Source organism: Callorhinus ursinus, unplaced genomic scaffold (assembly GCF_003265705.2).
Source record: "Callorhinus ursinus isolate GAN/ISIS: 27379988/994484 unplaced genomic scaffold, GSC_fseal_2.0 scaffold9, whole genome shotgun sequence".
Taxonomy (NCBI): Eukaryota; Metazoa; Chordata; class Mammalia; order Carnivora; family Otariidae; genus Callorhinus; species Callorhinus ursinus.
The window spans coordinates 64,865,489-64,877,863 of NW_027397071.1; the positions used below are offsets into that span (position 1 = coordinate 64,865,489).

General features: G+C 40.0%; 1 protein-coding gene across 1 annotated transcript in view; it reads right to left on the reverse strand.

Moving 5' to 3' along the window:
- CYP4X1 (cytochrome P450 family 4 subfamily X member 1) overlaps positions 1–6,785 on the reverse strand; it is a 42,967-nt gene extending 36,182 nt beyond the window's left edge. Inside the window, exon 1 of the mRNA XM_025871869.2 lies at positions 6,315–6,785. Within this exon, the coding sequence (XP_025727654.2) occupies positions 6,315–6,491 (177 nt within the window). The 5' untranslated portion in view covers positions 6,492–6,785. The remainder of the gene's footprint in view (positions 1–6,314) is intronic.
- Between the last annotated feature and the right edge of the window lie 5,590 nt (positions 6,786–12,375).

Genomic DNA, 12,375 nt, shown 5'->3' on the forward strand with positions numbered 1-12,375 from the left:
CCACTGTGACTCCCATAATACATGAATTTATATTTCTTCATCCACAGCAGTATCTTAATATATTTGAAAATATGTCTTATACATATTTAGGAAACATTGTTTAGAAATATTCAAAAAATGCTTAGTCCCCAGACAAATAGTAATAGCTAACACTTACAAAGCACTACTATGAACTCTGTATTGCCAAGATCATGTTTTCCATGATTTATATTGTTTAATCTTTATACCAGGAACCCTACAAAGCAGATATGATTAGAACCTACATTTTACAGATGAGAAGACTGAACCTTAGGGAGGTTAAGGAAAATAGTTCCAGCTGTTCCTTGTGATTATCTAAGTGATGAATTGTCAAAAGAAACATAAAGGGTAAAAAAAAAAAGGTAAATAAGTAGATTTGGTAATATTAGTTAGCTTGACATATTATCTATCTCTCATCTGTAAAACTCTGACAGAGGCCTCTCTAAAACACAAAAAAATAATTTACTGACAGTCAAGAGGGATATGGACTTTAAAACACTATGAATGCAATAAACAATCTGAATGAAAATAAAACCATGTGTTTATAACAGTATCAGAAAGAATAAAACATTCAGAAACAAATTTAAAAAGATAAATGTAAAACTTATACTCTGAAAACTACAAAATATTGTTAAAATAAATTTAAAAAGACTTAAGTAAATGTAAAGATGTCCCATGTTCATGGATCAGAAGACTTAATATTGTTAACATGACAATATTTTCCAAATTGATCTACAGATTCAGTGTAATCCCCATCAGAATCACACCTGGCTTCTTTGTAGACATTGACAAGCTGATCCTAAAACTTATATGGAAACCAGAGGTATCCAGAATTACCTAAATAATCTTGAAAAAGAACAAAAATATGGGCGCCTGGGTGGCTCAGTTGGTTAAGCATCTGCCTTCGGCTCAGGTTCTGATCCCAGAATCCTGGGATAGTGTCCTGCATCAGGCTCCTAGCTCAGCAGGAAGTCTGTCTCTGTCTCTCCTTCTGCCCCGCCCTCCTACTCATGCTTTCTCTCTTGCTCGCTTGCTCTCTCTCAAATTAATAAATAAAATCTTTTTTAAAAAAAGAACAAAAGAGGAAGACTCATGCTTCCTGATTTCAGAACTTACTACAAAGCAAAAGTAATTAAGACAGTGTGGTATTGGCATAAGTATAGACATATAGATCAATAGAATAGAATTGAGAATCTAGAAATAAACTTCATGTTTACAGTCAACTGATAGCAGTGTCTTTTGTTCCAATGAGGTAGCTCTTGGGGGCCCTTGGATGGGGCTGGTCACAGAAAGACCAACCCACAATTAGAAGCTTGGAATTTTCAGCCCCACTTCCCATTCTCCAGAGAGGGCGATGGGCCAGAAATGGAGTTAATGTTCAATCATGCCTACATGATGAAGCTTCTGTAAGAATTCCAGAAGTACAGAGTTTGGAGACCTTCTAGTTTGGAGAATGTGTGGAGGTGCTGGTAGAGTGATGCATCAGGAGAGGGCATGGAATCTCTGTGCCCCTTCCCACATACCTTGCCCTATGCATCACTTCCAACTGCATGTTCATCTGTATCTTTTATCATATCCATTTATAATAAACTGGTAAACAGGGGCACCTGGGTGGCTCAGTCGGTTAAACGGCTGCCTTCGGCTCAGGTCATGATCCCAGTGTTCTGGGATCGAGTCCTACATTGGGCTCCCTGCTCAGTGGGAAATTTGTTTCTCCCTCTCCCACTCCCCCTACTTGTGTTCCTTCTCTCACTGTCTCGTTCTCTGTCAAATAAATAAATAAAATCTTTAAAAAAATAAACTGGTAAACAGTAAATTAACTGTTTTCCTGAGTTCCATGAGCTATTCCAGCATATTAACCAAACCAGAAGAGGAAGTCACAGGAATCTCCAACTTACAGGTGATTGGTCAGAAGCACAGTAAAAACCTGGACTTGCTATTGGCATCTGAAGTGGGGAGGAGTAGTCTTGTGGGCTGAGTTCTTAATCTGTGAGATGTTATGCTATCTCTGGGTAGACAATGTCAGAATTGCATTAAATTGTAGGAGACTCAGCTGGTATCACAGGTTTGCTTGGTTGCAAGTGGGGGATGGGGGCACTCACCCAACATCTGGTGTCAGAAGTGTTGTGAGAGTAAAGGGGAAACAGGAGAACTGGGTTTTTTCCTACTCAGGTTCCAAAACAATTCAATGGAGGGAAAAAACAGTCTTTTCAACAAATGGTGCTGGGATAACTGGATAGCCACAAAAAATAGAATAAAGTTGGGCCCCTACCTTACACAATAGGCAAAAATTAACTTAATGGATCAAGATCTAAATGATAAAGCTAAAACTATAAAACTCTTAGAAGAAAACATAAGGAATTAACCTAGATTTGGCAGTCAGTTGCATTTCTCCACTAAAATGTAGAAAATCTACATTTTCTACACAAAAGCCAGTTGCATTTTTAATAATAAACAATCTGAAAAGAAAATAATGAAAACAAGTCCATTTGCAATAGCATCAAAAAGAATAAAATATTTAGGAGGTGAAACCAAGTATGGGAAAACCAAGTATTCCCAACCAACAAGGTGAAAGACTTGTACAGTGAGAACTAAACATTTCTGAAGAAATTTAAAAAGACATAAATAAATGGAAACACATTCCATGTTCATGGATTGGAAGATTTATTATTGTTAGGATGTTAATACTACCCAAAGCAATCTACAATTCAGTGTAATCCCTACCAAAATCCCAATGATGTTTTCTGTAGAAACAGGAAAATCCATCTTAAAATTTATGTGGAATATCAAGTGACCTTGAATAGCCAAAACAGTCTTTAATAAGAAGAACAAAGCTGAAGGACTCACATTTCTTGATTTCAAAACTTACTACAGAGCTACAGTAATCAAAACAGTGTGGTTCTGCCACAGAGAGACATATAGGTGAATGGAATAAAATAGAAAGTCTAGAAACAAACCCCCAAATATATGGTCAAATGATGTTTTAAAGACAGAGATGGGACTGATTCACACACATGTGCCCTGAGAATGAGACTTTGGGGAGAGAAATGGACAAAGAGGGTTCCTAGGAAGTTGTGCTGTGTTGACTTAGCACTCCCTCTTGATCTTCCCCCTAGATAACTTGCAGTATAGATCTACCATCTTCTTAATGTTTTTGAGCATTCTGATTTGTTTCTTTGGAATACTCTACAATAGCAAGGGGACCTCAAGTGAGAGAGTGAGTCACTCCGCTCTCTCAAATGATGTTTGACAAAGGTGCTAGGACCATTTAATGGGAAAAGGACAGTCTTTTCAACAAATGTTGCTGGGAAAACTGGATATCCACATGCCACAGAATAAAGTTGGGCCCTTCTTTACCTAACACCATAGACAAAAATTAACTGAAAATGGTTCAAAGACCTAAATGTAAGATCTAAAACTGTAAAACTCTTAGAAGAAAACACAGGAAAATTCTTCACAATGTTGGACCTGGCAATGATTTCTAGCATATGAGACCAAATGCACAGGAAAAAAGAAAAAATATACAAATTGGACTTTATAAAAATTAAAAATTTTTGTGCATGAAAAGACAGTATAACAGAGTAAAAAGTAAAAAACACAGAATGGGAGAAATATTTGCAACTAGTATATCTGATAAGTGCTTAATATCCAGAATAAATAGAGATCTCCTAAAACTCAACAACAAATTCAAACAATCTGATCCAAATATGGGTAAAGGACTTAACTAGACATTTCTCCAAAGAAGACATACAAATGACATTGAGCACAAGAAAAGATGCTTAACATCACTAATCATTAGGGAATACAAATCAAAAGTATAAGATAGTACTTCACACCCATTAGGATGACTACCATCAGGAAAAAAAAACAAACCAGAAAATAGCAAGTGTTGGTAAGAATGTGGAGAAATTGGAACCCCTGTGCACTTCTGGTGGAAGTGTAAAATGGTACTGCCACTGTGGAAAACAGTGTGGTTGTTCTTCAGAAGATTAAAAAAGGAATTACCATATGATCCAGCAATGCCATTTCTGAGTACATATCCAAAAGAATTGTATGTAAGGTGTCAAAGAGATTTTTGTACACCTATGTTCACAATAGCCAAAATACAGAAACAACCCATGTATCCCCTGATGGATGAATAGATAAACAAAATGAGGTATATAAGCACAGTGAAATATTATTCAGTTTTTAAGAGAAAGGAAATTCTGACCTATGCTACAATATGGATGAACCCTGAAGACATTACATTAAGTGAAATAAGCTTGTCACAAAAAATAAATAATACACGATTCCACTTAAATGAGATAGTAGTAGTTAAAATTATGTAGACCGAAAATAGAATGGTGTTTGCTGGGAGGGTAGGAAGAGAGAGAGAAATGGGGAACTATTGTTTAATGGGTATAGAATTTCAGTTTTACAAGATGAAAAGAGTTATGGAGTTGGATGGAGTCGATGGCTGCACAACATTATGAATGTATTTAATATCACTGAACTGTACACTTCTAAAAATGGTTAAGATGGTAAACTTTAAGTTATGGGCATTTTACTATAGAAAAGATGTTGGAAAAAAAAATCAGAAAGGTATTAGCATTTTCAACAGTCGTCCTGAAAGCTAGAAGACAATGTAATGATGCCTTCAAAATTCTGAGAGAAAATTATTTCTAAAGTATAATCCTATACCCTGCCAAACTATCAATCAAGTTATGAATTTAAGAGACATTTTCAGCCATTCAAGAACTCAGAAAATTCACCTGACATTCCTTCACTCAATCTCAAGAAGCTACTCATAAAAATGATGAAATAAATCAGGAAAAAGAGAAGACATAGTATCCAGGAAACAGAAGATATGACACAGGATAGCACATTATCTGTGCACCAAGCCTAGAGAGCCACCAGGCCAGATTAGAACGGGAGGAGAGGTCTTTGGGAGAAATGCCTCCAGAAAAGCATATAGGCTGACAGGTTTTTTTATATGTTTCAATATTTGGAAATATTGTTGAGATGTGTTTGATAGATCTATTAAAAGCATTTGGGAAAAAATAGTGATAGATTTTGAAAAACTAAGCATATGAGAAAAGGAGGAAGGTAATACCATGGGAGAAAAAAAGTTCTGTGAGAAAAGGAACAAAATCAACCATTAGATCAGTGGTAAGTAAATATTTACATAATCAAAATAATATAAATGCTAATTATTCTATTTAACAAAAAATACAATCTAACTATATTGGAACAGTAAAAGATGGCATATAAGTGATTACTCATCATAAGGTAGTTAATGAATGGATATCTAAAATTATTAAATTAAGAAATGCAACATAGTAATATTATTTTACCAGTAAGGATTGAAACAAACAGGTAAAACAGTTGAGAGTGGTTGGTTTTGGGCAGAAGTACTAGGAGTGGGGGAGCCAAAGGATCATGCGATAGTTCTGCTGGGGACATCCTCCCCATGCCAGCCATCCTTTAAAATTCTGCCCAGACTTCTATAGACTTTCCTTCCTTCCCTGGGTAGAGACACCTATTTCCGTCCAAGATCCCCTTGTCCCTAGGCCTCTATCAAAGCACTCATTACCTTGTATTTGCATTTTCTTTTTGTGGTCTAAGTATGCATCTGATTTGGGCTTCTGAGGGCTGGTACTGGTCTGCTCTTTGTAATCCCAGCACCCATCACACAATTCCACTCAAAGCTGGTTGAATTAATAAAACAAGGAATCAGGGGTGAGACTGGATTTGGAGCGCAGGAAGACCAAAAGGTAAAGGTCTCCCTCTTACAAATTTCAATTTGCCGTAACTTTTTGAGTGATTGGCGGGGGCTGTTCTCTACTTCACAAGAACCTTGGATAAAGTTCATTTTCTCTGGTTGTAATTCACTAAGGGTGGCAACTAACTGTGTTCAATTTTGCATATTTTCTGCAGTTAATAAGCATATTTAGGATAACAACTATTTTTTAGCCACCCATGTGGAAAGCTTTTTAAGGTAGAGTACATAAATGCAACTAGAAATGAAGCAACTAGAGACCGTCCTGAATTACAGGACGCTCTTTTTCTGTACTCAGTCTCTACATAGGTCTTCCCAGCCCCCAAGCTTCCACTCCAGGGGCTCCAGTCTTGTTTCCCTTTCTCTGCAGCACAGCGAGGGAGCAAGCCCAGAGTAATGGAAAGATGCCGAGAGCCACAGGCGGAGCCAGAGAGATCTGTGCAGGATGCAGCGATGAAAGGAAAGGGAGGAAGCAGCCCACCTCTACGCCCGCCTGGTATCCTCGGCAGCATCCTTCTCCGTCCCTCCTTTCCCTTACCTTCTGGTGCCCGTAGAACCAGTGGGTGGGGGGCGCGGGGAAAGGGCACAGGTCTCGCAGCAGCCGCAGCCTCCGCAAGTAGAGCTTGATGGCCTGAAGCAACCCCAGGGCCAGGCAGAACACGAAGGCCAGGTACAAGGGCCGCGCCCAGCGCATCTCGAGCCAGGAGGATTCCATCGCTGTGCGCCCGGTGGGTCGCAGGCGGTGTCCCCGGCCCGGGAGTAGGTGGGCTTTCTCCGTGCAGGGACGCTCCTGGAGAGGATCGCCCAGCCCACCGCGACTCTGTGCCCTCGGACAAGCTCCCTTCTTCCCTGGGGAGGAGGAAGAGCGCTGGGAGGGACAGCTCCAGCTTGGCCAGAGGAGGCAGGCTCGAGTTCTCGGATTTCTTTCTTTCTTTTTTTTTCCTTACCAAATTACTGATCAATTTAATGCAATTCCAATATTCAAAAGCATTTTTCATGAAACCTGCCTGACTCTGAAATATACAAAGAAAAATGCACAAGAATATTTAAGACAGTCTTGAAAAATAACATAAAGATTGCTATTTGCCTTCTCGGCAAAATACATTGTAGCATAATAGGACCAATGTGATATTGCCCAGGAATAGATAAACAAAGCAATGAAACATGATAATAATGATAAGAATAATATTAGTAATAATAAGCATTTACTGTTATGATATGCTTACAACATGTCAAGCACTGTTCTTAGCATTTTACATTTATCAATTTTTTTTATTGTTATGTTAGTCATCATACAGTACCTTATCAGTTTTTGATGTAGCGTTCCATGATTCAATGTTTGTGTATAACACCCAGGGCTCCATGCAATACGTGCCCTCCCTAATACCCATCACCGGGCTAACCCATCCCCCCACCCCCTCTCCTCTAAAACCCGCTGTTTCTCAGAGTCCATAGTCTCTCATGGTTCATCTCCCCCTCCGATTTCCCTCCCTTCATTTTTCCCTTCCTTCTCCTAATATCCTCTGTGCTATTCCTTATGTTTCACAAATAAGTGGAACCATATGTTAATTAACTTTCTCTGCTTGACTTCTTTCCCTTAGCATAATCTCCTCCAGTCCCATCCATATTGATGTAAAAGTTGGGTATTCATCCTTTCTGATGGCTGAGTAATATTTCATTGTATATATGGACCACATCTTCTTTATCCATTCATCTGTTGAAGGACATCTCGACTCTTTCCACAGTTTGGTTATTGTGGACATTGCTGGTATGAACATTGGGGTGCATATGGCCCTTCTTTTCACTACATCTGTATCTTTGGGGTAAATACCAGTAGTGCAATTGGTGGGCCATAGGGTAGCTCTATTTTTAATTTTTTGAGGAACCCCCTCGGATTTCTAACCCATTATCAATTGGGGAGAATCTTCATTCAAGGGCGACTTCTTTTCTTTTCTTTTATTATTTTATTTTATTTTATTTTATTTTATTATGTTATGTTAGTCACCATACATTACATCATTAGTTTTCAATGTTTGTGTATAACACCCGGTGCTCCATGTAATACGTGCCCTCCTTAATGCCCATCACCGAGCTAACCCATCCCCCCATGCCTCTCCCCTCTAAAACTCTCAGTTTCTCAGAGTCCATAGTCTCTCACCGTTCATCTCCCCCTCCGACTTCCCCCCTTCATTTTTTCCTTCCTGCTATCTTCTTCTTCTTCTTTTTTTGACATATAATGTATTATTTGTTTCAGAGATACAGGTCTGCGATTCAACAGTCTTGCACAATTCACAGCGCTCACCATAGCACATACCCTCCCCAATGTCTATCATCCATCCCTCCCACCGCCCCCACTCCAGCAACCCTCAGTTTGTTTCCTGAGATTAAGAATTCCTCATATCAGTGAGATCATATGATACTTGTCTTTCTCTGATTGACTCATTTCGCTCAGCATCATACCCTCCAGTTCATTCAGGGTGACTTCTTAACGCCCTTCTGGAGTGTCACACTTCAGCTGTGACAGTTTTCAATCATGGGAGGTCAGAATTTATGTTGTAAAATAATGCCAAGGCTGAGGCCATTGTTTATCTTCTTTGCCACAAATAAATGGTAAACTGCTGTGTTAAAAAAAACCCAAAACCCAAAAAACCTTCTTCCCCACTCTGAAATTCTGTCAGAACACACAGGGATCTGGGAGTTGGGAATGCGCATGTATAATCATTATACTTATATAGTGTGGCTTATCCAGTGGTGTGCCCGTAAATGTTTTGCAATTGGTCTTCACTCAGATTTCTAGCGTTTGCCAATGTCCACCATTCTAGTTAGTTCTTTCACAGGGTCAGGGCCTGGAGACTCCTTATTTGACCCAGTCTTACTTAGGCTCTTGCTGGAGATGTTAATCCCTTCTGAGACCTGGCTGGTCCATCCGCACGCAGCATTCTGTGCCCTTCCTTAGAAAACAAAGAACTTTGGCACTTTTTGTACTATACCCAGGAGCCTAAGAGAGGCTCGAGGATGCTAGCTCAAGTCTTCTCTATGCTTCACTGCCATCTTCACTCCGGTTCCTCTCCAAAAGGAAGCAAGGCAAAATCTATCCAAATCCCCACTTCCAGAAATTTAGCCTAGAGCAGAAAAATCAGATGCTTTCCTGACCTCTGGCTTTACTTCTGCTAATTCTTACCCTAGTCCACCGGTCTGGAAGAGGGGGACTTTTTCACAACTTGCATTCATGTGGTAGAAACTTTCATTATGACACAGCCTGTGTCCTCTCTACCCCTGATTGAGACTGAAAATCTACAGCCTACTCCAATAGGACATGCCAATGGGTCATACATGAAGTTAGAAAATTATTTATTCTGACTAAAGACTGGCTTTCGATACTTATTGCAACTCGAAAATCCCATCTTGGAGATCAACAGCAGAGCATCTATCCCTTCTTTCTCTTGGCATACCTGTACAAATGTCCACTGAATTGAATTTGCTTGGCTGTAAGATGGGGGATGGGGACACTGAAAAAGCCCCAGCAACATGGTCAGCTCAGGTAAGGATTTCAGACTTTACAAAAGGTGACAAGAATCCACTGAAGGGATTTAAGATGGAAAGTGACTGGTTAGGTAGCATATTACAGCTATTTGGGAGATAATAGTAAGCAAATATTTATTGTGTGCTTATTAAGTACCAAGTACTATTTTAAAGTGATTTACATGTAGTAGCTCATTTAATCCTCATAATAGAAATTAGAGATAGATATTACCATTATCCCCATTGTATATATATGGAAACTGACACAGAGAGATTATGAAGTTTGCCGAGGACATCAGAGGGTGAGAAGGGGGGTTAGGATTTGAATCCAGTCAGTCTCAAGAATCCAGGTCCTGGGATCTTAACATTTATGGGAACAAATGATATGTGTATGGGGTGGGTGAAAAACTGGCGCTAGAAGACCAGTTCTGATGCTGTTGCAATATTCAGATAAGATGTGATGGTGGCCTGATGAGGGGGCATGCCATGGGACAGAGAGGCAGAATAAGTGGGAGAAATATTGGAGAGTGTTTTTGATGGAGTTGGTAACTGACTGGACGTGGGTCCAGTAGGGAAGAAATCTAGGATGATCTCTGTGTTTCTCTTCATTGAGGTAGAAAGAGCAAGAAGAATCACTCTTTCCCCTCACTCTACCCCCCTGCTCCATCCCATGTGTCTTCTGCTCTTCTTGAAGCCGCCCTCAAGACTTACCTCCTCTATGAATGCTTCTCTAACCACCCAGCCCATGGGAATCTATCCTATGGACAATTGAAACACTCATTTTCATACCTTTCATTTGATACTTCATTTATTCATGTTTTCATTTATGACTCATTCCATAGTCAGCAATTCTATGCAGCTTCATTATGTATCTCTTTTCATGTTCAACTTATCTTCCTAATTAGGTCTGGAAACTCCATGAAAACATTTTTTTCCCCATCTCTTGGATTCCCTTGGAGCCCAGCTCTGGGCTAGGCCAGAAATAGGCTAGAAATAGTTACTCAAATCACTTGAACTAGGGAGACATATTAAAGGCTTTCAGGAAAGAGCAGGATGAGGAATATAATCTACAAAACAAGAGGACAGTGAAGGAATGGAGACATCCCAGGTCAAGAGTCTTGTCTACTAAGAGAATAAGCATAAAGCAGGGGGTGAGAAGGGAGATGAGGAGAGGAAGAATAAAGTAAAATGACAGCTATTTTCACAATGGGGGAGCCTGGACCTTGTTCCTAAGGGAGATGGTGCTGATAGAGAGGAAAGATAGAAGGTGCTGAGAGAGAGGCAATGAGAGAAAAAACAGGGCCTGGGGGTGAGTGGGGTGCTGAATAGAAGGAATGAGCTGTATGGGATGGGGCACAGAAACTTCATAGATGTCCAGTCCCAGACAGTTTTATGAAAATATCGAGATGGGCAGTGATCACTTCAGTCTGCTCTTAATTGACAGCACATTAGTTACAGTTTTGAAGGGGTTCAACTGGGAAAACCAACATGTTAGAGGCATAGGAGGCAGGATAGAGGGAAGGAGTGAGCGGATGACATCTCTGATGCCAGATAACCTCATTTTTTTCAGAGGATTATGAGGCATCTTCTGCCCTGGCAGGGGCAGAGAGGACTGAGTGCCTAGCAGGGTGGGGATTCAAAGCAGCTGCTACGGTGATGCTGAGGGCATTGGCAAGCAGTTGTTAAGAGACTGAGGAACCAGTGGAATTTACATAGTAGGTTCCATGCAGAGGGCCCAGGGCACATGGCTCCATTACATATTTTTTCCCACAAGAGTCTGGAGTAAGAGAATGGAAATGTTCAGAAAGGAGGCATAGAGCCAGTCCTCACCCTCATTGCTGCATCCTGTACACCGGCCAATGCTGGACAATGCCAGGATAAAAAGATGGATCGAGGGTAGGCCTCTCCCTGGGACACCTCACGATCTGGGGGAGAGGACAGATAGATACAGTATAATGGATAGCTGCTATGACTGGAAAGACCCCACTGGATTATCTAGACCTCATCTGGTCTTATGAACAAAGAAATTAAATCAAAAAAATTAAAAAAGTCAACTTGCCCTGAGCCCCTTCTCTCCAGACCGAGAATTCCAGGGTTTACCCTCCTTTCATCCTTCCTGCCTGTGTGCCATACCAGTTGTGCCCATCTCTCCACTCCTTCGGATTACACAACCAGAGAATCAGGAAACTGTTGAATATGTCTAGCAGTGTTGGTCTGTTACCTTAAGTGATTCCAATATTTAAAAAACTAGGTCGAGAAGTATGAGCTTCCAGAGGAGAAAAATGAGCAAACAGAGAGATTGGAGGGGCACGAGGAGCACAAGGTGTTGTGGGATACAAGGAGACAATGTTGAAACAGTTTAAATGACAGATGGATGTCAAGTGCTCCTGAGACAAGGGTCAAGTTTGAAATGTATTTCTTGGAATTAGTGACATGGAAATCAGATATAACCATAGGAAGATTTGTTGAAGTGACGGATATAGAAGCCAAAATGAAGTGGGCTGGGAAGGGAAAATCATGGCAATTAATTTGAAACTATGGAGAAAATATTGTCAATTCTGAAAAGTTTGGCTATGAAAAAGCAGAGAATTAGGATGTGACCACATGGGAGACAGGGACTCCAGAGTGGAAGGATGTGGAGGACACTCTCTACCACTTCCTGCTTCCCTCAACCCTGTTCCTAATAGAGGAAGGGTTAGGATCTGTAGCAAAGTTGTTGGCCTTGACCTAGAAGAAAGAAGGAGAGGTTGTGGCAGATGTAGAGCTTCATGTTTTGTGGTGTTTCCAAGCAAAACAGAGAATAGACAAAATATAAATTCCATAAAATTCCATTAAAAAACCTCCAGATCATAGACAGTTTTGAAAATTTAAAATAAATTTAGTTTAATAAATTCAAGATCCACTCTCCATCTTCTTTTCTTCATGTAAATGTACCACTCAAAACACCTGAATTCAAGAGTACATAAAAGTCATCTGGTAAAAGTATACTTGCATAATATCAATTTAAATAAATCACAATTCTCAATAGTCAGTTAAATGCCTTCAGCCAATCCTTACATTTGCTTGATTGGGGGCCA